Source organism: Varroa destructor, unplaced genomic scaffold, assembly GCF_002443255.2.
Source record: "Varroa destructor unplaced genomic scaffold, Vdes_3.0 BEIS01000001.1, whole genome shotgun sequence".
Lineage (NCBI taxonomy): Eukaryota > Metazoa > Arthropoda > Arachnida > Mesostigmata > Varroidae > Varroa > Varroa destructor.
The window spans coordinates 47756261-47782107 of NW_019211454.1; the positions used below are offsets into that span (position 1 = coordinate 47756261).

General features: G+C 45.9%; 1 protein-coding gene across 6 annotated transcripts in view; it reads left to right on the plus strand.

Annotated features, from left to right (window-relative positions):
- The window catches only part of LOC111247433 (sal-like protein 3), a 143328-nt gene extending 118641 nt beyond the window's left edge, over nt 1-24687 (plus strand). For 4 of the 6 annotated variants that reach the window (XM_022798344.2, XM_086977299.1, XM_086977297.1 and 1 more), the window contains 14 exons: nt 10153-10299; nt 10992-11110; nt 11747-12303; nt 12513-12690; nt 12807-13008; nt 13153-13521; nt 13832-14391; nt 14515-14671; nt 14794-15626; nt 16402-16566; nt 16741-16917; nt 17099-17266; nt 17651-18023; nt 18215-24687. In XM_022798344.2, the coding sequence (XP_022654079.1) occupies nt 10153-10299; nt 10992-11110; nt 11747-12303; nt 12513-12690; nt 12807-13008; nt 13153-13521; nt 13832-14391; nt 14515-14671; nt 14794-15626; nt 16402-16566; nt 16741-16917; nt 17099-17266; nt 17651-18023; nt 18215-18753 (4544 nt within the window). In that variant the 3' untranslated portion in view covers nt 18754-24687. Of the gene's footprint in view, nt 1-1856; nt 5873-10152; nt 10300-10991; nt 11111-11746; nt 12304-12512; nt 12691-12806; nt 13009-13152; nt 13522-13831; nt 14392-14514; nt 14672-14793; nt 15627-16401; nt 16567-16740; nt 16918-17098; nt 17267-17650; nt 18024-18214 lie in introns of those variants that run through there. The other 2 variants (XM_086977298.1, XM_022798351.2) reach the window with 2 other exon arrangements.
- Nucleotides 24688-25847: the final 1160 nt, after the last annotated feature.

Below are 25847 nucleotides of genomic sequence, written 5' to 3' on the forward strand. Positions count from 1 at the left end.
AGGGGAAGACGATCGGTTTAAACAATGGGGCGACCTGACGCAATTGTGGGAGGGTGATTCGAATGACGGAGCTTGGAACGCAGAGTGCATATATATAAAGCAAACGGCTGCACAACGAACAAAACCGAATAGAACCGAAATTTCGATTGTGATTATTTATTAAACTTGAACTGAATCTGTTTCATGTAGATTAAATGGGAGTGAATTATTATTAGGTAGATGTGAAATGGGTCCTTGGAAGATAGCCCGAAGATCCGCACTAGGGAAAATGGGGAACGTCGACATGTTTATACGAAGAATAAATAATAGACTTAATTAATTTTGTTTGTGCTAGAGCTACTAGCGGAACTGACTGCATTTCAATGCTGAATTGGAACAACCGCGCCTTTGAAGTTTCTACGGTAGTAGCATGTATGCAAACGGACTTCGGTCCTTTTGTGTAGGAGTCCTAAAATTACCTAAGCTTGAGGGTTCGAGGTCTAATTGGCAGCGCTTGCAGCAATTATCCCTCAGATATTTTCTTAGATTATCGTGGATAGGATTTGAGGAAAATGTTTGAGTAAAAATCAGACAAGATAGATTCAAGCTTCTCTTTACCAAAATCTCTATGTTTAGTTTTTTAACCTATTTTTAAAACGCTTTTTAAAAAAAAATTATCATTTTGTCGAGGGCATGTAGAGGATTCAGAAAGTCGATGTTCCTTGATATTAAGAGAGCAATAGACAAATTTCTTGCATGGAAGCTTTTCATAAGTATATACATTTCGAGAAATAAGAAAGGTACACTGTCAAATATAGATATATATATATGTATATATATATACATGGAGGAATATACCATATATGTAATCTATGATAGACCTAAAGCAACTCGTTCTCACAATGAAATTCACGGCTGTTGTTAGCAGTAAGAAGTAGTTAGAATCATCATCATTATAATCACAAAGGTAAAATTTCCTGCATAAAGCCAATAGTGCTTATTGTACAAAATGTACATAAGGTTCATAGAATATTAGCGCAGCTGAATAAGGTGGAGGGTGCTGACACGTCGCCAAAGATCGTATTCTTCATATACATATATTACTCCGTCGGTTCAAATCGCGTCACCCTCTCAGCAGAGCCCTGTCACATAGGACTGTTTTCCTTGAGATGAGTTCCATATATCCCATCTCTTTATATATATACCTATATATACACATCTATGGGGTATGTGGCGTCAGGGGCAAGCAAGCCGCCTTACTATCGTCTCGCTATATGCTGGGTGAAATATGGATTGGGGCGAACGGGAAGGGGCAGCTGGTGCTGGGAGGGGCCAAAGGTTGCTGCTGTCGCCGCCGCTGCTACTGCCGGTGCCAAATATGACTGGCCCGTTATTTCTGCCATCTCTGTGGCCGTGTGTGTTCTTTGTGCGTCAGTTCGAGTTATGTTTGAGCCCCCGTTCGTGGCGTCGTTATGCGCTCTGTTCGCGAAGACAGCCGAGGAAGGAACTACATATAACTATAATTAGCACAATGTTTGCAAACCAGTTTTTATTATAAAGCGTGTACCTGTAAGCTTTCTTAAAACTAGATATATTATTCTGAAATAACAGAAAGGGTGGCTGTTTGCTAGCTTGACTGGCTATAAGCAACAGTTACACAAGAACTTCATTAAACGAAATTGCTACGCCGTTCACGACAAGCTAACTGATAGATATGATATATCCCGCTTTTTGCGTGTACCATGATGATGACTAAGCTAGTACGAAGAAGCCGTTAGAACTTCGGAAACGGGGTATTAATCAATGAAGCTGTTATGTTACACCCGAATTGCTTTGAAATTTGGGTTCGGTTTTTTTTTTTTTTTTTTTTTTAATAAAACACTTACGGCAAGTTGTTAGGAGCTTTTAGCTTCGCCAATGAATAGGGCCTTTATATCTTTTAGTTGGCTCAAACATGTCAAACGGGAGCTTAACACTGAACTTCTACTTTATTGATCTCTCATTTCTGAGGTAGCGGGTCAATAGTGGGTTAGTGACCACTACCGCGCTACGGGCGTGAGTAAATTTCGCGCCCGTAGCGGCGAAGAAAAGCATAATCGCCGGAGGTTTTAGACCATAAAAAGATATACAAATATAAGACAGACGACTGTTTATGTCGTAGAACCAGAACATCATATGCTGTGGCAAGTTTCTTACTTTTGCAGACTCTGGCTCGTTCCTTCCTTGCCGGCCAATTTTTTATACTAAGTGTCCGTCATTAGCACTACTTCTTGTGTACTACCTCAACTGCGCTCCGCCAAAGCGAGCGATCGTTAATATATAGATTACTGTTTTTATTTATTTAATTCAGGTATATGGAATTTTGACTAAAATTTGCAAACGGTCAGATTAGCCGCTTATGCTAGTTTAAGTGCTAAATGTTTGCAATGAAAAAACACAAACCGATCGTGGCCACTAACCATCGTGTTTTTCGTATTGGAAAAGAAAAGGAATCATTTGCTTATCGACGCACCGATGCTGAACATCATAGGCAGAGGGAAAATGCAAGCAGAAGAGAATCAAAGAATGGTCTCATTGTTAAAGGCATTCTAGACGGAGCTGAGAAATACATGTGTGGGGCTCTATCGACTATAGTTCATGGTCTGGCTAGCGTAGCAACTCTATCGTTACTTTAACTTGTCCAGGGGCAAGGGATCGACAGGCTTTTGTAGGGCGTTCGCGTAGGATGCAGCGCCCGCCATCTTTCAATATCCCTCTCCGGTGCTGACGACGGCTCCATGGTGATGATCAAGCCGGCGGCACGCAAGTGGCCTACAGAGCTAACTCCAGACTAACCGGCCAGGGCAGACCGACTGACAGACTCGGCCTGCTTTCGCAAAGTGTGTCTGTTCTAAACTATCCGTACTGGTTCGGGTTGGTTCTTTCCCTTTCACTCGTTTTTATTGTTCTATTCCCTTCCATTTCATAACAACAGTTCCCCTCCGCCGTTTGCGTCCTTCCCCACCCCCATCATGAGGGGTGCTGCGTCACCGGATACGAACGAACACCGTTCACCCTTGGATGTACTCCCATACGATATACAACAATGGTGCCGTTGTCGGTGGTAAGAGCAGCAGAAGCAGTAACAGTTCGATGACGTTTGCTTCAATCTTGCCGTCACCTAGACGTAAAAGTCCCTGACTAGCAAGGAGGAAAAATTCGTCGAGTAGTTCTCAGCTCCGCGGTGTGTTAATGGTGCAGGCGCCGTGTTTCGATAGAGACTATCGAGACAGGGTCGCCTTTAGCACTTGGAAACGAATCAAAAGTGGAGTTTGAGATCGAACCAACGAGAAAGAGCGTACATTCTATTGGAATAATGGCTTTAGAACACTGGATATACGGTCACTAGCTACATTCAGAAATGACGACAATAACAGCGCATGTATAGATTAAGCATTTTTATAAAAAAACCACGTCAAAAAGAAATGTATGGTGGTGTTTTAACTTTTTTTCAGTTGTTTCGGTTTGATTCTCATAGATTTTAAGGTTTCAATAAGAACATTCAACGACTTGGTGTGTATACGTATGTATATGACTGCGATTGCCTTCAGACGCGTTGTGACTACCTACCGAGCAGAGTCGCAACACTGACGAACGATAATACTACCGCCTGAATGCAAAAGCAAGGAGAGTGCTGCATACAGACAGCAAACGTGGCAGGGTTTTGCCCTTTCAGTAGAGGCCGTCGAAGGAGAGCGACATAGTGAGAAAACGAATACCGGTTGGTCGCGTCTCTGGCTCGGAATCGCTTGTCTCGGGGTGGGCGCTGTCTTGCCGCTTTATGGAATGCATTGCGTTCATGTCTTCACTGCGCTCCGAATCCCGCAACTGCTTGTCCCATATCCATCCAACTGCCTTTCCTAGGAGCTTCTAACTATTTCCCATATACTAGATTCGTTTTCATCCCAACACGCTCTAGTGCGCTACTTTTTCTGTGTCCTTAACTCGGTCGACTTCAGCCAGTCGTCAGCCAGCCGTCCGCTCAACTTCCCTTGGCGATGTGTGTACGTGGGTTGCGCTAGTTCTGCTGAGGGCAGCTGCCACTGCCACTCCAGCCATTGCGATAGGTCCGCTTCTTGCTATGAGACATTGTGCTGGTCTTTGGGGCCGTGCTTGAGGGTATACGGGCTATGCGCGTAGCGCATAGAGAAAGCTGACGACCGAGGGACCGGTTAGAGGAGCAGGCAGGCAGGGCTGGGAACAAGCGGTGGGGCCCTCAGACGAGCGAAAGATGCTATAGTAGGGTGGCAGCAGCAAGTAGCTAGCTACTCGGTCTGAATGCAAAGTGTGCATACGACTCAGTCTTAAAAGTGCGACCAGAGCACAGCCAGCGTCTATGGATCTGGGCCCCTCTCGCCCTTAATCTCTCTTTATTATCCCCTCTGTCTTCTTTGCTTTGCTTTTTTTACCATCGCCCACCAGCCTTCTCTTTGTTCCTCTCTTCTTCCGCGGTCCTTTTGCCTTTTTCTCCTTTGCGTTGCTTTGACGCGGGACCTTAGCTCTACAAGGCGAGGCTTTGACGGGAACGCTTTCCAGGAGAGTCCAGGACGGAGGCAGTTGCGGAGCAAAAACAGGAAAGCAGAAAACAGGCGGGTGGGGGTAGCGCGAGAAAAGAAGGCCAGATAGAAAGGATAGACGAAGAAACCGACGAGAGAAAGGGGTAGAATGGCGCAGAGGACGACGCCATGACGGCACCAGTGGTAACAAAAGCAGTAGCCGGCAGAACTCTGCCACCGGAGGCATTGCAAAGAGGAGCTGGCCTCGGGCGTACGTACGTTATGGAAGATGTAAATGCGGCCATGGGGAAGCGGTACTGGCGTCAGAGAAGCACTTGCGATAGTCGCAATACGAATGCACGCAGTATCATCGCCCGTAGTTGCAGCAAAGCCAGCAGGGATGTAACCTGGTCGAGGATATCGACTCAATCGAAAAACGAGACAAGACTTTTTGCTAGCGGACTTGATCACGCCTTCATACAGTTACGTTATGCGATTCCGTCCGTTTCGGTGACCTTCTCTACCTTGAAACGTTGCATTATGAGAGTGTGTCAGAGTGTTGCCGGCAACACAACTGCCACCAGTGAGTTAACGAGCCTTCAACGCCAAGCCTTACCTATAGTTAGTGCGTCTAACTTTTGTAGTATACATTCGTTGCGCTGGGTCGGCTGCAGCAGTACTTCAAGAATATGAGCAAGCAGCAATGACAGGATTAGTCAGTAAACAAATTACAACCGGGGACATCTAGACCAAGTTGGGAAACAAAAAAAAGGATGAAGCAGTATATATATACTGCTTGGGAATCGCATCGGGAAAAGCTGGCACTAAATAATATTGCGTCCAGTGCAGCCATTGAAGTCAGTGACTTTTTTACGTTACATTGTTCGGTTTATTTTTCATAAATAATATAAAGCGATATGTGCGCGCCCGTACTACAATGCCCGGCCAGTTTTGGTTTAAAACATTGGTTATTTCTCGGGTTTCGCTTGATGCTTGGTGTATCAAATAAAACGATAACTCTGCTAAGTTGAGTCTGAAGTGGTCATTACAAGCTAAACATCACTATGTCATACTGGGGGCAACTAGATTGACACTACTCGACTATGGGGTAGTAGATGTAGCAGCAGCATTTTCACGAGCTGGATTTATTTCGGACAACAAAAAGGGTCACCACACAAAATGTACAGTATGCATTGGTGTTCCGGGCAGCCTCCTACGTCGCGTATCTGCACAATAAATGTCCTGGCCACCTCCCCTTTCAGGTTGCCCCCGTGATGAGCTAAATACCCCTGCGATGGCTGCTGGTGCTGGTGGCTGCTCTGTAAAACTATGGACTGCGATTTCTAGTTGTTATCACGGTAGGGGCATCAGTCATCATGAACTACAGCCGCAGTCGTAAACCGACTGTGAGGCTGAACCGCTGTCTCCTCTATTTTTGACGCTGATGCCACTAGCTTCGCGTACATTTCCCACTATTAATGGCACGAACGCATGCGGAATGTGCTTCATACTCTCGTCCGAGTAGTACCCTTCTATGTGTATAATATTATAAAAAGACAAAAAAGATAATGCTTATTATAAATATATGTTTTTAGATTAATGTATTTAGTAGACGTTAATAAAACTTTATAATAGGGTTATTTATGTGTGAACGACATGTGTGTATGTGTAATTACCCAATTTATGGTAGAATCAGCGTACTTTGCGCGCAGTTCTAGCTTTTGCCTCGTGACCTTGGCTAAAATATTGCATTCATTTGTAGAGCTACGTACCTACTGTAAGCTACCGTAGGTAAGTAAAGAAGCTTTTCACGAATATACCATTTTGCAGAGGGCCACTTTTATGGCAAGCTATAACGACAGCTATTGAAACATCTCGTTATGTCATGCCTAGTATTTGTCTGTCCGCTTGTAATTTACCGAGTATATCTATCGATTTGCGAAAGGCACTGGACGCCATATCCAAATGTATGGGAACTGAAGTGGAATCGGGGGTGGACAATGTTGTTTTCGTCACTCGGTATATTTGACATCTAGAAGGCGCTCAGCTATGGCGCACATTCGTTTTCAATACTGAGACTCGGCTTTCCCTCAGCGAGTACTTCAGGGGTCTACCTAAGAATGGGGTTGTCACTGGCTAGTCTCTTGCTCTCAGACTGGAAGCGATCATTTTCTTAATGCAAAGAAAAACCTTCGTTGTTCTGCTATCGTTAGATTTAGTTTACTGGACTCCCCCAAAATTGCTATAAATACACAGGACAGCTCAAGAGAGCATATTAATGAGAAAAAGCTAGTCAGCCATCGCTGGTCAGGACCATTCGAACGCATTTGCCTTTCAGGCTCGAATCCGTGTTCACTGAGATTCATTCACTCGCCCGCCATAGATGGCGGCACATGGTCATGCGTTAGAGCGCGCAGGTCTATTGCTAAGCGTATTCTTCGAACGTGTATAGATAATTCGATCCGATCGTGCGTAAGTAGTCCGAATCACCGAGAGAAAATTAACAATAGGCTCATAGCACGCAGCGCTAGCAACACGGTTTATGGAGCAGAATGCCTCGTGGTAACCGATGGCAACTGGTGCCGGTTATCTAGCCAGTTGGCTGGCGATATGTTTATTCGCTGGTGGCCCGTAAGCGTCAGTACTTGTGTGTCCGCGTGTGAATGCCTTCGCCATGATTACGGTGAGGCTAATGGCAGTGGCGAACTCTGCCATGGCAGTGCTACGAGCGAAAACAGCAACATAAGGAGTTCACCATATCGACCATGCGGCTACACAGATCTTGTTTGAGTAACACTTACCGGGCCTGCTATTACGTGCTTTCGATGTTAAGTTTGATCTTGATGCTATTGAATCTTAAGATAGCTAGTGCGTTCGTCGCCATTGCGGTCACAGACTCTCGTAGACAAGCAGTATCCGCTGCGACATTTAAAACATCTCAAACGGCGACGAAGACGACATCGAACACTCCCTTCTGTCAAAGACAGAGGTATATAATAGATAGCAAATATCCGAGGAGAGACTAGTGATATAATGTCACCAAATAAAACGGCATACTTCGTCTGATGCCAAACCGAGCGATTTCTGAACAAAAACTCAGCGAAAAATCGCCGCAGGCCGCCTTTTCTGTCTGCGCGTTTGCTTGCTCTAGCTTCTTAGTGAAACCTATATGGCATAGGGAGACTTCAGTCGCATTTAGCGGCCGTTGGTCTACCGACGGGCTGAAGTGGCCGGCGACTCGTTGTAGTCGAGCGTTTCGATTCTCTTTGCTTTGCTTCTATTTCAGTTTTTTTCAATGCCTTCATTCGCGGCTGATTTCTCTGTCTGATATTGCCATGTGTCGCGGTAACGACATCGCTGTAGCAGCGATCGGCGACCGCATCGCCTCTTCTACCGCTGCTTCCTTCATTCAACCGTAATAGACCAAGTTCGTCCAGTTAAACGTAGTGGCTAACTAAACGAAGCGGAGCTATAGTGTCTTGTTCCCTTCGTCGACCAGACGCAGTACTTCATTGATTGTCAGCGGCAGCTAGCGTCACTAGTATTTGTGTTGCCGTGACGGCGCCGACCGTATTCATTGCTTAGCATAGTACATATACAACATGCAGCGACCGCTAGTGAACGTTGCAATAAAATTTGATTACCGCTGACTGGTGAAACGAAAAGAAAAAGGGCCGCAAAATTAAAGGAAACAAAAAGAGAACTGACAGACAAGTAAACCAGATCTAAGTCAAGAGAGGACGAGCAGACGACATAAAAGAGATAAACAAGAGAGAGAGAGAAGGATGAGGAGGAGGGGGAGGGGAGGGGATAGAGAGAGAAAACTAAGAGCGACGAATTAGACTCTACCCTATGTATAGTATAATAGCATCAGTACGAAAATCCTAAAACAAAAAAAAGAGATTTGACGGAACTAATCCGTCGGCCTGGCTAAATCCTTATCGTTATCTGAGGCCTTTGGACCAGGTGCCGATCGGCGCTGGTTGGCCGAAAGATAAGGCTGCGGAAGCAGGATAGAAATTATGAGGCAACCTTCAGCGAAAGCAACAGCCCACGAGACAGCGGTGAATAAACAGAGGTCCGATCCCTACTGCTGCCTAATGCCACCGGAGACGCCGGGGGCACCGGAGAGGTGGTTGAAGTTCGGGGGGAGAGACTTCATTTTTTGAATGTTAATTTTTATTAATTGGGTATTTATCATTACAGGAATCTGAAGCAGGAACCAAGTTTCTCTCGATCGACATAAATAATACTAGTCTAGTTATATGGGTACGTGGATTTTATATAATAATAAGAATGAGATTATTTATTATGGCTGCACAGTACGTTGGTATTTTCAACATTATGAACATTGTACCACTATCCAGCCGTCGACAGTCAGACATGAAGCGTCATGATGTTGATGGTCATAATGATGAGGTTACTCATGACACGATTATGCCTAACCTCATAGCAGGAAAGTTTTGTTGATTCAGCCGACTTAGTTAGTTTAGTATTTATGGCGTCGAATTGTTTCGTAGTGTATTGTATTACACAACTGGGGTGTTTGCTTTTTTTAGTCAGATGATAGCGCTGTGTCCCTGTGCAACACAGTCCGCAAATGACCATGTTATCTGAGAGTAAAAAGTAGTTCCCTTAATAAACCCTCGCCCGTACTCTTTCTACCTGCGCCTGAACAGTTTCATCCACGGTTGACGATGGGCCATTGTCTGTCGAGCGGAGCCTTAGGGCATGGAATGGGTTCTTATTTAAAATCTGCCATCGCTTCATCCTTTCACGCTGATCTTGGTCCAGCGTTACTAGTATTACTGCTGCTGCCGCCGCCGCCGTTGCTTCTAATCTTGAATCCGCCTAACGCCCGGTGGCTGAAGCATGGGGCCATATTTTTTGTAGCATTTACTACCTGTATGCCTAATATTGTCTCGACTTCTGATCGTATCGCCAGCGGTCGACCTTAGCGATAGTGCGAGCGATGTACGACTGACCGATAGCCGTTCCACGAAGAGATAATGATTATAGTAAAAAAATTTGAAAGACTAAATAAACGAAGCGAACTATTCGAGTCAATTAACCCTAGAAGAAAATAAAGGACCAGTAGTGATGGTGCTGCCAGGCAACGAAATGGCGAACTAACAAAGGAGAGCGAAACACGGGGTGGGGGTAGAGACCAGAAGTAATCGGCGTCAGTCGGCGTCAAAGAAAATGAAATCGTCAACAAGACGTATCGGGAGGAGGGAATGAGGTAAAGTTTAGCGGCGGTATAAGACGACTCTGTTTGATGCGACTACAAGGCGTCGGCGACGGCTGCTGCGACGAAATGTCCTTGTTCTTTAAAAGGACGCATTCTTGGAGGGAGTAATGTGATAATGACGTCGAGCTGGGCCGGCTAGTACATTCTGGGCAAAAGGCAAGCCCCGATTCATGTAGCTGGTCACACTGTGGGGAAATGTCGACGGGTAGGATGATGTGTCTCGTATGTCGTACAACTGGCATACGGGTGAGTGTGACTCTTGGGATGAACACCGCCGCTGCTTGGGCAACCTTAGATGGATGTAGCATGCTCTATTCGATAAGACTCCTTTCCAACTGTTCCTTTTTCATGCTGACCGTCACGTTTCGCTCTTGTTGATTCCCACAGATGAGGCCGAAGACACCTCGCAGGACGCTCACGTGTGCGGCAAATGCCGCCGAGAGTTTCTGGAGCTCGGCGAGTTCCTTGCGCACAAGCGGGCCTGCACCGGCGCGCTCGGTCCAACTCCACCGCAGCAAGAAGACAGCAAATCAGGTCTGTTGAAAATCATTTTTTCGCTGAGATTATCTAGCGGTTGCTTTCAGTTAGAAAGTACTTGTAGCATTTTCGCGAAGACTTAGCTCCCCGTTAAATTATTATGAGCTGACATATGTTTGCATCGCGCATATGTAGAATGTTAAGGACCAGGAAACGGTCTCGAACTTCATTTTACGCAGAACAGAATTTTTCAATACATGATTGCTTCTGGATCCCATACGCAGTAGATTAGTTAAGTATCATTGTTGCACTAGGATTTGTACTGCAGCAATATATATAGATCGAATTATTCAGTTGGAGCTGGCATGTTTTTTTCTCGCCTCGAGGTGGGATTTGTCACTTCTACAACTTGTTAGCATCATGCGCTATAGTTGCCGGTATGACGAATAAGTGACTACAGAATTTTTCAACGCTGTAAATCGTTGAGTTTCCCGTCTTCCTCTGGGCTTAGAGTAGGTAGGTGGCTCTATCTTCACAATGATAGAGTTTCCGAACAAAATAGAGGAATTGACACAGTGGATGAAATAGAATAGCTTCGTTAGTTCAGGCATTTCGTTGAGAAGTGCTCACACCCCACAATTTCTCACTTGTACTATCATCTCTATCCCCACCTCTCTCGAATTCTCCATATATCGCCTCGTGTGTCCCCTCAACGAACTACTGCTGCCCCCTGCCACCCCACTCCACAGACGATGGAGAACTGCCTCCTACGCACGTGACCCTCGAGGCGCTGCGTGGTACCAAGGTAGCAGTAGCGCAGTTCAACTCGCAGTCTTCCAACGACGCTCCGGCTCCGCCTGCGCTACAGGTTAGTAGAGATAGCAATAGTAGTATTGTGGTACTAGTGAGAGGCGATTCTACCTATCTGGCTATCTAGCTAGGTGGCAACACCTTACGAAAGTGCTCTCATCGAGGGCGATTGAGGCGTCGAACGATTACCCGAGTTTTACTCTGGGGTATCGCGTACCCGTGCCTTCCAATCTATGTATCTAAACTCATAGTTCGCAGTAGCCACTAGGCAATGTCACACTCGTGTAGTCTTTACGCGCACTCGCTGCACTCACAGAAGGCGTGGGTGATATCAGCTCCCACGCTGGTACCATTCGTACACAGATTCCTTTGGCGATCCCTTGAGTAATGTTGACACACACGTATACAGAGCAATAATAGTGAAATTCCAAAATCAACTAAAGAGGAAGTTCATTATAAGGTTATCCCCGAGAACGCAACGCTTTGACATTCGTTCGCACAGGACAAGCGTCAGATTTTCATCAAGTGTGCATCAACATACAAAAACACACATAAACACTGACGTATAAACATACACACACATTTACAGATTACAATCCCAGTGGCTAGTACAGTAGTGTTTTATTGATAGTGCTATCAATCGATATCGTTTTTGTGATCCATGTTATCCTATTATGTGATGTGATTCTAACAGGACGCGTTGGTGACTCTGCGACATCAGCAGGCCGTGCAGTTGCAGATTCTGCAGCAGATCGAGGCTTTCGTACAGAACAATGTTGCCCATCCGCTCGCGTCTGCGCTTGGCCATGAGCGGGCCGACTCACCGAAGGTTCAACCGGCCGACACAACGAATCACGACGAAGAAGCCGACGAATCGGATCGAGCGGCGGACGATACCCCTAAAGGCCCTCGGGGGCCAGCTGCAGTTGACAGTGATGACGAGAAAGATGAGCGTTCACGCAGTCCCACCACCCGCGACCATACTCGTGACATTTCACGCAGCGGAGGAACAGACAAACCTATGGACCCCCTCAGTGCGTTAGGTGCACTATGTGCGCCTTTACCCCCCGATGCTGCTCCAGAAACAACGCCTAACCAACCAAATACACTCGAGCTGCTGCAGAAACACACCGAGAAGGCATTGCAGAATACAATGTCAGGTGGCTCGTTTCTGCTCAATGGGCTTGGGGCCTTCCCCGACGATGCCAATGGCGAGGGGAAAAAGGGTGACGGCAAAGATAACTACTTCAGGTAAAGTATCCTATTAGAATTTTATACTATTTTGTAATAAATGCATTGGTACTACAAAAATAGTATTGGAATTGTTGTGTGAATGCGTTTCGAGTATGTCCTCGCAGCTACTTAAAACGTTTCTTTTAGACATTCTGGTGTCTTTTCAAATAATTAGCTAGTATGTATAATGTCCTGAATAGTAAGGCCGATGCATTTTACGTGTATAGGCACCGATGTCGTTTCTGCGGCAAAGTGTTCGGTTCGGACTCCGCACTGCAGATCCATATCCGGTCACACACCGGAGAACGACCCTTTAAATGCAACGTGTGTGGAAACCGATTCTCCACCAAGGGAAACCTTAAGGTGCACTTCCAGCGGCATAAGGCCAAGTACCCGCATGTTAAGGTGAGCATTATCGATTTGTGACATAGATCGTCACTTTTATACGGCGCATTAATGTAGCATTTTTATTTTTGCTTCTTCTGCATAGACGTGTCGTTAAATGGTATTCATATTTTTAGATGAATCCACATCCGGTCCCTGAGCATCTGGACAAGCACTTCCCGCCTCTAGAACCCCCTGGAGAGCGGGTGTCTCCACCACCTAACCAGCTGTCCTTGGGACCGCTGCCTATTCTAACGGCTGCTGCAAATGCACCACTTCCCCTGGATGAGAATGCTCGGTTCCGTCTTAGTCTAGGGCTCGCAACCCCACATAACCCCGGTAAGTACCAGCGTTCGTCTATGAGATATGATTGAAACACGTTTCATTTTTTTGACAAGCTAATGGACAACTACTACGACACACATTAATGTTTCGTTGATGACTAATAGACAATAATTGGTCCTGTCTGATATATATTTGTAGCGGCAAAATCACTGTTAGGCGGAGGCGATCTCCGATTAACGACTGCGGCACCTTCGGATTTTCACCTGCGCACGCCTTTTTCCGAACGGTCGTCGGCGGAAGCTTCGACAACAGCGACACCTACAGCAACGACGACGACAACCGCTCCCGCGGCCGGCGTGAACAGTGTGAATCCGCCTGGTAACACTGACAACTTGCCGCTTCTGCCGGGAAACCCGGTATCGGCGCCTGGACTGTGGCAATTAGCCAAGGAGCTGCAAAAAAGCAGGGACCAAATGTTCGGCCTTGCTGAACCAACGACAAACACCGACGCCCACGAGGACGACGATGAAAATAGTAATGCGAGTGACAGATCGCAACACGAAGAAGGTAAGAGTTGTAGAGAAAACGTATATATGATATATAGACGAAGAGTGGGCGCTGGAAGCGGTTTGCTTTATTGCAGCTAGCGGTTTGGCAATAGCGATGTGGAGAAGGGCCTAGGGAGAGGGCCGCTCTAAATAATAGGGGGATGAAAAGTTAGTTAACCAGCTATCTTCTAAACACAGCGGGAGTCAGGCAGATCAGCTGACGAAGCAGGGCAAGTGACCATATTATTACGGCTGGTCAGGCTTGATTCATCTGCTGACAGAAATGGTATCGTTTGGTGATTTGTTCTTCTATGACGATCATTATGCAGCTGACCGTGAACGGAACCCGAGCGCGAGTCCCGCGCCTTCAGGAGGCCTCAAGGACCCCATGAACGCCCAAAACGAGCAGAGACCGAAGAGGCACCCAATGGCAGACGAAGATGACGGGCTTGTCGGTTTGGAGCCCATTGAAAAGCGGAGACGCACCACCGAGGACTCAGACCCATGTGACCCGGCCGGACCCCTTGCACTGGCGCTCGGAGGTCTGCAATCACAATCCCAGGCGCAGTCCGTGTCAGCGTCGGACAAATCGGAAATGTCTGAAGGTGACGACGGCGCTCGACCTGGCGCCTCGCCTGATGGCCTGCCCTTGGGAGATGCCCCGCCGGGCTACGAATCGTGGGAAGAGCTTATGGAGGTGGCCACCGATACCGAGTCGGGCATCCAGAAGCTCGTCGAGCTGTCGGCCCAAAACGGAGGAGAGCCGAACCAGTGCGTCATCTGCCAACGAGTACTCAGTTGCCGAAGTGCGTTACAGATGCACTACCGAACTCATACCGGAGAAAGACCCTTCAGATGCAAACTTTGCGGAAGGGCTTTCACCACAAAGGTACGTATTAAGCTTATATATATACCGTGGTGGCGATTAAATTGCTTTTGTTACTGTTATCGACTATTTGGGTTTTCAATGGTAATATTCTGGCTAATTACCTATTGTATTACGCACTTTCAGGGTAATCTGAAAACACACATGGGCGTACATAGAGTCAAGGCCCCACTTAGAGTTATGCATCAGTGTCCTCTTTGCTCCAAGCAGTTCACCAACTCGCTCGTGCTCCAACAACATGTCAGGAGTCATAATAATAACACCGACTCCACAAGCAGTACCGGTAGGTAAAATAATTGTTTCTGAAGCTTCGACAAAAACTAGGCCGTTTCAGCAATGCTAGGCAGTCATATCTCGGTCATACTCCAGTAAATCTCACCACACAAACGCTTGTATCCTATTTAGCTGGACAGCCACAAGACCTCAGCTGTGCATCGTCGCCAGGTCCAGCACCGTCTCCCCGAGCCACGCCATCTCCCCAGCGCCAGTCACCTCCAGCAACACCAAACTCGAGGGCATCTCTTGAGCAAATCGACTTTACTGCTCGTTCGCCGAGCGTCGGTCTGCCAATAGGAGCGACTAATGAAGCTCCTATGGCAAGTGTTCACGACGAAGGCTCCCGGTCATCACCTGATCTCCGGCCGGAAGTGACCTTCCGTGAAGGGGAGGCGGATTCCGAGTCGGGCATGGTTGCCTTGGCGCGTCTCAGCAGCTCGCCACTAACCAACCCCGCCATGGTGCCAGAAGCGCTTGCCAGCTTCATTCCCGATCTGACGGCGAGCCGTCGTAAGGCGACGATCGAAGCGTTGCGTCGCAACTCACTCAATCCCGAGCGGGCAACCGAAGGACCTGAGTCACAGGAGGGTCGCCAGGCGGAGAATGGCAGTGAAGTCATTGCCGCCAACGGTTTTGGACAGATGGCCCGGAGTTCGCACCTCGCTGGAGTGCCGCTTTTGCTGAGTGGGGGCACCTCGCTGGCGGCACTCGAGTCGTTGACGAACGGAGCACAAGGAATTGGCGGCATCGCCTTGGGGCTAGTTGACGGACACGCCAGTGCTAACGCCGGAGCCGGTATCGCCGACCGTCGTCGTTCCTCGCCGAAACAGCAGGAACCCGTGCTCGACTTGTCCTCCAAGCCGCTGTCCAAGCTCAATACGGCTAATCCGACTGATGCAGCGGCACTAGCTGTTACGAATCTCTTGCAAACCATACACAATCAAGTGAAGCCTCCTACACAGGTAGGCACTGATACATACAAATTTACTTAAGTTACTCTATTTAAGAAAATAGAACGTAGCAAACAACTCATAGGCGCATATTAGAGATATCACTTAGAACGCCATATCGTATTGAACTTTTTATCGACATTACTGTTGAGCATGTGGTGCGTTTAATGTATCGTATGGTACAGCTACAAGGCAAACAGACCGCCAGGTTCTTCTGAATTGTTAAAGATCCGCAGATACCCTACGCCCTCTTTTCGCGATTAGACTAATCTTAACTGGCAAGAACGAATATTTGTTGCTGAGGTCAAATTTTGCCGGATAGCGAAACCGGGGGGCAACACTTGTTCGCTGTATGACACTAGCAGTTGTAAAATGTCTGGGTTTTTGTACCGAGGACTTCTGCTAGCGGCACTATCCATAAATTGTTTCGTTTCGTGGGTAGATCCAGATACTGACTGACAGGGCAATCGGCGTATAAGCTATAGAGATTGGCGCTGGGTCCCTATTGTTTCTGCTTTTAATGTTACTGGATATCCCGGCGCGAGTAACGATATAGTGAACCACGTAGATTTATGCTTAATACCACGTAAAATACGAACGTCTCGAAATTGCTCCTTGCCAGCTTTCATATTCTTTTGACTCGGGCTTGTCTATTAGAAGTATTATTGACTGAATCTGGTTAGCAATTCGGGAGTGTAGTAACATCAATAAAAAAGGGTAAAGTGAAAATTCTCCATATTCCTACGAGTAACTTTATGTTACGATACTCTCCGCTCTTGTACCGTAGGCGGAGCTTTTAGCCCAGGGTAAACTATTACCAGGACTGAGGTTTCCGGTCGCGCCGCCAAATGGAAGGCCAAACACCACCTGTCAGATTTGCTTCAAAACATTCGCTTGCAATTCCGCGCTAGAGATCCACTACAGAAGTCATACTAAGGAGAGGCCCTTCAAGGTAAGCAACCACAAATACTCCAGTATCTACATATATTTGTCCTAATGGGATAATATCCTTGTTAAAAAAAAGCACTAACAACTACTTTCACAGGAAAAATTTACCGAGGCAAAAAACGCCGTTGCCAAACGCATCCCCTAACCATAACTTTTCTGCTACCCATACGAATTCTAGTGCGCGATCTGCGAGCGTGGTTTCTCTACGAAAGGAAATCTGAAGCAGCACATGCTCACTCATAAGATCAGGGATCTCCCTCCCCAGCTATTCACGCAGACGAATACTTCTCCAGGGGCGTTGCCCAACCCCAACGCAAAGCTGGGCGCGGCCGCTCCCCAAGCCCTCCAAGTTCCGGTGAGTTGATAAGTATACTGAAGGGCACGTGTGGCCTGACACTATTTTGTAACCCCGACAATGGTTGTTGTGAGCAAGGACAGTCGAAGTAGTCGGATAGGCATCTTCAAACAACAAGTATTTGCTTGGTAAGATGATCTAAGGTAGATCCGATTATGTGGTTACTCATACGATTTTGTAGTTGCTGCCGACTTCACCGGTGAGCGGCGCCGGTGACAATTCCTCGGACTCGTCGCAAGGAACGTCACCGTCGACGCAGAGCCCGCTTGGCTCATCATCTTCAACTCCGAGTAGCAAGCACGTCTGCACCTACTGCCAGAGACCCTTCTCCAGTTCCAGCTCTCTCCAGGTAAGTTTCGTGTGTTGAGTGTCGGTATTATTGTGCTTCGTGCGAAGTGCACAACTTTAGAAAAGGAAAGGGTGACAAATACCATCCTTGTCGGCCCATGTATTTACAGCATGATTACCTGTAGTAATAGCTACCTGACAATTAGCTAGCCCTTTCGCGTTCTCTCTGTGAACAACGTTCGACTGAGGCCTCGCCTGAACAGGTCCTGATCGGAGAAAGGGCGTTCCGCTTCGATGACTGCGTGCAAGCTATCGATCTCGTCGCCTCAGTGTGCATGTGGTCGCCAGATAGTAATTAGGTGTCATAACGGAGGCGATCGCCTTCGAGCTTGAGCTGAGTGTACTCATCCGTTGCTTCAATTCATTCTTGTGCCGCATTCGCCAGATCCACCTTCGAACTCACACCGGAGACAAGCCGTTCCGCTGCGCCGTGTGTTCTCGTGCGTTCACGACGAAGGGCAATCTAAAGGTGCATATGGGCACGCATGTATGGAACCAGCAACAGAGTCAGCAGCTTGCCCTGGTCAATCCGAGCACCCCTACCTCACAAACCAGCCCGACGCCTGCGAACCCAACCACAACGCCGCCAGTGATATCAATACCCGGTAAAACAGACAGCAAGCGCAGTAATAGCAACAGCAGCAGCAGCAGCAGCAGTAGTAGCAGTAAGAAGCTTGATACTGTTGACCTCAACCAAGTAATGGCGTCACGACCGGACCTCTACTACAATCCTTACTTGTCTGCTAGCTTTTTCAATGGTGAGTTCAATATTATGTTAGGAATATAAGCGTTTAAAGAAAGCTTTCTGAATAGCAAGGTTATGGGCGTTACGAAGGAAATCAGCGTCATTAAACGCTTTTACTTTTTGATCATAAAAAGGGCGCTAAGTTTGAGTAAGTGGGTTTAGGCATGAGGAATGTGTTTCCTAAGGGTTTTATGTTCCTTGCAGCCGCTGCGGCCTCTGGAGGCCTGCCCGGCCTACTAACAGGTCCTGAGGATAGTCCACTTCCGCTTGTGAACAAAGGTGGATTGCCTACGGACGCAATGTATCCCCTATCGCTGGTTAAGCACCTTCAGCAACAAATGCAACACCAACAACAACAGCAACAGCAACAACAACAGCAACAACAACATCAGCAGCAGCAGCAGACGCACAACCCTCACGGGCCAACGCTGCCGTCGCTGAGCGCACCGTCCCCTTTGCATTTGCTTGCAAGAGGTTTGACAACCGGTGGACCGATGATGGCCGAGAACGCCGATGAGCAAACGGCCCACGGTGGGCACTCGGCTTCGCCTGAAACCGGCTTGAGCTCCAAGTTCGAGGCCGATCCTGAAGCGCTATCTCTGGTCAAGAAGGCTGGCTCTACGCAGCCAGATATCAATGACAACGAGCGGAACAACAAAGAACAGATTGTGCGTCTAGCGGAGCATGTCAAACAGGAGGCACCCGACGAGTCGCCTCTGGCCTCAACCGAAGTCGCCCAATAAGTGACCCTCTCCCCTCTTTCGATATATTTCTTGAGTAAGACTGACGTTACGGCAGCTTACGTAGTCAACGAGTGGATGCATGCGACAGGTGGTAAAGACGCCGCATAACGCTGCACCGAAACAGGATGGCTAAATTTAGTTCAAGCAGTAGTCAAAAGCTCGAACTAAATCGATCAAATTCAACCAATAAAAAGGCGCAAAAGTACCATCCTGTATGCTCTGACATCTTCCTACGGCCATGAACAGCGTGGCCCTACATTTTTGTGTTGAGCGGCAGATGTCGGCAATTTTGACGAGGATCGCCGACGGTGTATATGGCATACGACATGGGTGATGCTTGGATGAAACCTATGATCTAGGTCAAGTCAGAAGAATACAGAGAAAAAATATAAAGGAAGATGTAAGAAGCGAGGGCAGAAGCGACAATGCCGAAGACAGAGGAACAAAACGTACGGACAGGAAAAACCGATCGACGCATCCGAGAAAACACAAAACTACCACTTCCATTACCATTATTACAACCACGACGAAGAGTTACGGGAGGTGGTGTGCAACTATAGCTTTCAACATGTTCAACTGTGAATTGTCAAATCATGCTGCACCGGCTCTCACTCAAACATTGGAACAAAGCAGAAACAGCTGATGCTGAACAATAAATAGGAAAATGTAACATGAAAACGACAACAGGCATGGTTAAAATTATGATCGATCTTTCCCACCGTCTAGTGCGTTGAGATAGGAAAGTCATAATATAGGGCAATATTGGCCGCGAAGTAAGTCACTTTCGACTGAATGATAAATAAATATTGTAATCATACTAATAGATCGTGACGATACAACAAAACAATGGCATCAAGCAACTAATTTATTTAGTATTGTTAATATTCTGCTCTACTTCCACTGATTGAACTCATATAATGCTCTTTGTCGATCTTCTTAGCTGCCACCGTGTTCAGGGTATAGGCTAGTATTCTTTTTGTGGCAAGGATGACACACAACGATCGACGATGATGATGATCATGAGCAGACGACGATGATTTTGATCAGTAGTGCAATACGGACGACAAACGGCGAGAGAGGAGAAGCTATGGGGGCTATCAATGGAACAAAATAAACTGCAACAGGTAACATAGTGGAGAAATCTAATCGACGAACCCTACCGCACATAAGGTGATGAGTCACAGGACACTGAAGGCTGGCAAATCGAAACATCAACAACGACAAGCTAACAGCTAGTTCAGAAAATGCAACACGTCCTACCGATTGCGCAAGGTCGGTGGGGCTTATCAGGATGAATCAAAACGATGACGCTAATGAACGAACTCAAAATGATAAGCACTGAGGCGTGGGGGGGTGGGTGGGTGTGTGTGTGTGTGTGTGTGTGTGTGTATTTCGTTTTAAATATTTACTTTTTCACAATTGTGTACAGGAACAAAAACAGAAAGGCCGATAGCAGTGAAGACAGCAACGACAACAAAAAAAAGAAATACAAATAATTATGTATTGTACCACTGAGACAAGGAATAGCGCGAATCCGCGAATGGCGAGAACTCTCGATAACCTCCTTGTGGTACGGAACTGCACCTTCACCCATAATGAAGGCAAGGGAAAATGGCAGAAAAAACTATGAGAATATGATAAATGCGATCTACAACTATTAATACTACTACTACTATTAGTATATTCTTCATAGAAGCGATGCCAACGATATCCACACATCAACAGGAGTAACAAAGCAGAAGGAGGAGCTGACAAGAAGGAAACACACAAAAGGTAAAGGGGCTCCGCCGAATGAAGAGGCACGACGAAAGATGAGACAAAATCGGTGATTACTTACTATCATCATAAAAATAAATATTAATAATAAATAAGACAGTTAATCATATTACTAGTGATAACAGTGGTGTCAATGGCGAAAGAGAGATAATAGTAAAAGTACTAGGAGCCAGAGTGTATGTACATACAGTAACAAATGATAGAATGGTATGGATGCGTACAAGTGCAACTGCTAATAAACTCAACGCGAATACTCGACAAAGCAAATAAACACAGATTCTTCAAGTTTTAGTGCAAACGGTAGGTTGCTGCTTCGGCAGGTAATAACCTCAAACACGGTTGACCGTAGACGATGACGATGACGATGACGCTGGTAATCCCAGATCACTATGTACATTATTACAATCAATCACAAAACAACTCGAAAGCAGGTGGCAGATACTTGAAAACAGTAAAAAGCAGACCAAAAGTGAAAAAAGCTTACTGAAGTCTTAACTTTCTAAAAATGTACTTTCTAAAAAAATTCTAAGAGTCCAAAATGAAAGCGACATCATAGCCACAGTCGGACGATAAAAATGATGAGGCATTCAATTAAGAACAAGATAAATTAGTCGAAATATGCATGTTTGCTTGGACACGCGGGTGGCATCATGGCCATGTGCCCAAATGCACAATGCCTGCTGCTGTTGCTGCGGCTGCTGCTGCTGTTGCTGCTGTTGCTGCGGCTGCTGCTGCTGCTGCTGTTGCTGCGGCTGCTGCTGCTGTTGCTGCGGCTGCTGCTGCTGCTGCTGCTGCTGCTGCCGCTGCTGCTGCTGCTGCTGCTGTTGCTGCTGCTGCTGCTGCTGTTGCTGCTGCTGCTGCCGTTGCTGCTACTGCTGTTTATTTATGTTAATTACAACATTAAACACAGCATGATAAAATTTCCCAAATACACTAAACAGTACTAACCATTTTTGTGGGGGACAGTGGCAGCACATTATATGCGTGACGATATGAGTACGTCTGCCTATCTGTATGTATGTGTGTCTGTGTGTGAGGCAATGTCTTATGGATAAGTGCGTGACTAAATTATCCCTCTTTGTGAGCGTGCAATGGAAAAGACACCAAGTGTCCTATCGCCAGCGCGATTGAGAAGTTTTTCTCTTCAACACTCAGCTATTATTGCGCATCCGTGCGCGCTCGTCTTGGACGAACTTCGAATGCAGCGCCAAAAATTCAGCTTCCCGAACGGACGTCGATAGTTGAACCGATGCCACGGCGAATTATCATATCACATTCCGGGAGGATCGACGTAGCATCACTACCTTCGGCGTGTCCGTTCTAAAACAAACACTGGCTCGAAATAGCTTGAGCAAGCAATGTCCCGTTCTCTCGCTAAGTGGCCACAACCAAAGCGCCAGCACAACTTGAGCTAACTGCTCCACTTCCCAGAGGCGATGAAGTCGCCATCGGCAGCAACGGAGAAAACGAAGGCCGCCTCCATGTGTGTCCCAACAACGAACATAAAGAACAAGTACGCTTCTTCCATCAAAATTCTGCGCATCGATTTGACGTGGAACCTAAACGAAGACGACACAATGAATGGCATGAGCGATAGAACAACTCAATAACACTGATAGCATTGATAATATATATATATATATACACATGAAACAACAACAACAACAACGGCTCCTCCTCCCCCAAAATAGATCTCCCCGAACATGAAATTAATACACACAGTGTGCATATAAGGTATATATATATATGCTGGTTGCAAATATAATTATTATATTATTAATACTAATGATGTATAAGGTAGGCAAACTGAATAAATATAGGCATGTGGTTGGTCACGCATTAATGTGAACCTGATTGCGGGAGTGTCGCACGAAGGAGAGCGCGGCCGCAGCTGAAACCGGCACGCAACGACGACCTAAAGTCACCTGCGTGTGACGTCAAAGACTATTTGACCCACCACTATCGCGTAGGCCGCCGCCGCCGCCGCCGCAGTATCATCCCTATTTCTTCGTGCAGCATTCTGCAAATAGATATGATCTTGCGTAGCAAACCCTAAACAAGTTCCAAACAATAGAGGCAAGTGAAGCACTCAACACAATGAAACTATTCCCAAAGATTTCGGGGCGGGGGTACAAAATGCAAACGAGGTAAGAAAAGAACAAAGACAAATAGACATTGCCTGCAGACATTGCCTTGGGGCTAACAGTGACTCTTAAAACGATCACCTGTCCTAAGAAATATGTCTCTTGGCTCGTAGACGAGTGACTGAATGTTCACAGATCCAGCAGCTGCTTGCGTACGGTTGGCTTTTGTACATGGGGTGACCGATGACTGTGTCGTCTTAAAGCTGGCTTATTGCCTCGCCTAAAACGGTTGAAGGAAATGTATTAGATACAGAGATGCCTAAATAGATGTCATTCGAAAAAGGCGAACTTCAGAGGCTGATTGAGGGGTTCAAGTTGCCCAGTGATCAGTGATCGACGCAAAATTGTGTCTAAAAATACAGGACATAACGTGCATTTTGCAATGAAAGACGGTCGCGGCATATTCTAGTTCAGGGCTGAACGGCGGGAACCGAAGTTATTTTTTGTTACCAATGTGCAAAATGACGACGACGACGACGACGACGACGATGTGAAGTTCTGTCGTCGCATCAAAGGCTCTTCCAAAACGACGGTCGCGATCTCGACAGAATAGCGCTGCTGCGTACGATTAACCCATTCGAACGTTTTTGACGGTGTCGGTCGAATGACGTCGGTAGGATGATATGATCGAATCAACAACACAGGAGCACACGCGTAGCTGATATGTATTCTCAACATTGTGACCATTAATACGACGCGAAAACAATATGATCTGAAGACTGGGTCTTCGGGCGAGAACTACAACTCACAATGGAACGAATCGAAATTGATTACAATTTTTCAAGAGGCAAAGTCACTGTTCTATAGTGTATTTGTGTCCTTAAAGAGGCTCTAAACCGCCCGGCCTATATTAGCGTCTCCGCCATGTCCTATGCTTCGCTTGGTATTGAACGACGATTCAGAATTAATCATCTAATAACCATTCATAGTACGCAATTACTTGACAATTAACTAACAAACATTTTTATATAAATTCGCCAGTTTACGGTCACGAAGAAAGACGCGGTATCGGCCGACCATTTATCACAATCTTTCCACCCGTAATATCGAACGTGTAGAAACGTAAGGAGCTGGTCAGTACGATAAAATCGACGATATCGAGGTCACCTAGAAATTCTCATTACGATATCAATGTTAATTACGACGAAGGAAAAATCGAATAAAAACGGTCCGGTATTCAACAAACGAACTAGACAGGTAGAGGGAAGCATCTGAACGAAGACAGATAGTTACGCGTTGCGAACGCTAGCTCAGACATTTCTAAATAACGGGTCGCCGGCCTAAAGACACTATTACCTATAATAGTTATAATATTAATCAATTATTACGATACTACTGACCTCCCCCACAAGCCACTGTATGATGATTGAAGAAGAGAGGGAAAAAAAAAAAATAGGCCGGCATCGTTGCTCTTCAGCAGGATGTAGTTCAAGTACTATAATACACATACAATAGAAACAGTAGCCCATTGCTAGTGACATACGGGAACGGACTATGACGCCAACAACCAATATACTATTGACGAATGATAGTATAGGACATGACTATAATATTATACACCAACAATGATATAGGCAAATGTGAGCGAGAACGATGATGATGATGATGATACGGGGACGATGATGTTGGCTACTTACTGAAAGAATACGATATATATGATAATAACCGTGATGAAAAATATAATAATAATAATAAATACTAGTAATAATGACCACGACGACGATGATGATGACTGATGGCGACGATATGAAAATAATAACGACGAAGAGCGTCAAGATGAGAATGATGATGATGATGATAACAATAATAATAATAATAATAATGATAACAATAATAATAATAATATTAATAATATTAATAATATTAATAATAATAATAATAATGTTTAACGTCGGGCCTCACTCGATCAGGCGGTGCCAAATTGTACCACGAGGTGGCACCCTCTTCGAGCCAGTCACGACGACAAATGATAAAACCAACAAGAACGAATAAATTTAATGCAATTTTAAGCCAATATTAGCTATATTTATTTTTAGATATAAAATGAAATTCATCCAAACGATACAAGACGAGTCAAATTCAGAGGGAAAAGTTGAAAACTCGAAGGTAAGTGGAAAACAAAAATATTTTTTGCAGCTTCGAACCAATGACCAGCTCTTACACTGAGCACAAAACCAAAGAAGTCGGAGATCGGCCACTTCGGTCGACCCCAAGATATATAATCGAAAGCATTCCTAGTTGAAGCTCATAACGTTACAAGCCTCGGACCGACTATAGAATAGGCAGAAAGCCTGAAAAAGAGAAACGTTCGAAACATCTACTATTGGATGCAATCGTTTTTGTTTCGGGGGGCCTAAAAACAAAATGTGTCAGCTTTGATTCAGAACTTCCGCTCGTTTGAAATTCGTATTTGAAAGCATTGCAGACATGTCTGAAATCGCCTTATGACTTTGGTTTCACTTTCGCTATTTTAAGGAGCCTACGCTTTTTCATCAAAAACGATCTGAAAGTGCTTAAATATCGTCGAGGGCTACACCAGCTGACTTACGCCGAATTTAAAATACTGAACAGTGTTTTACGTGTCTGGACTCAACATGCCATTGTATCTGTCTCCATTCAACACATCGTGGATTCTACCTGTGAATGTATCTGGTATATACATTGTTACCAAAGTATAATTCGATTTACTTGGGCTGAAAAGTCACTGGGGCACAACAGATTCGTACTTCTCGCTTTGTACTAAGCCTATGCGTACCCCCTCGCCGACAATAAAAAAGAACCGCTATAATACTTATTTGGTAGGATTTCCTCTTGATTCTAGAATAGCTAAACACGGCCATCTCGAGCATATTGAGCTTTTCATTTTTCAAGAGGCATCAAGAAGTTGAAACTATGGACTCAATTCTTTACGAGACTACTAAGAGGCATGCAATCGCGTGGGAACCCTTACAGCTCTAACTGGAGCACTGTCCTATAGGCGCATATCGTTATCCCAAACAGCTTTTGTTTCAGGATAGTCCCGCCTTTCCTACTTCCTTACCATACCCGTATCGGCTGACATCCAAAGCGCATATTGTATATGTATGACAATCTATGACTACATATCTGTGCATAGCAAATCTCTCTCGGATCCCACAGCTCACAGCGAGAACTCGCGGCCGCCTTTGCAGGTAC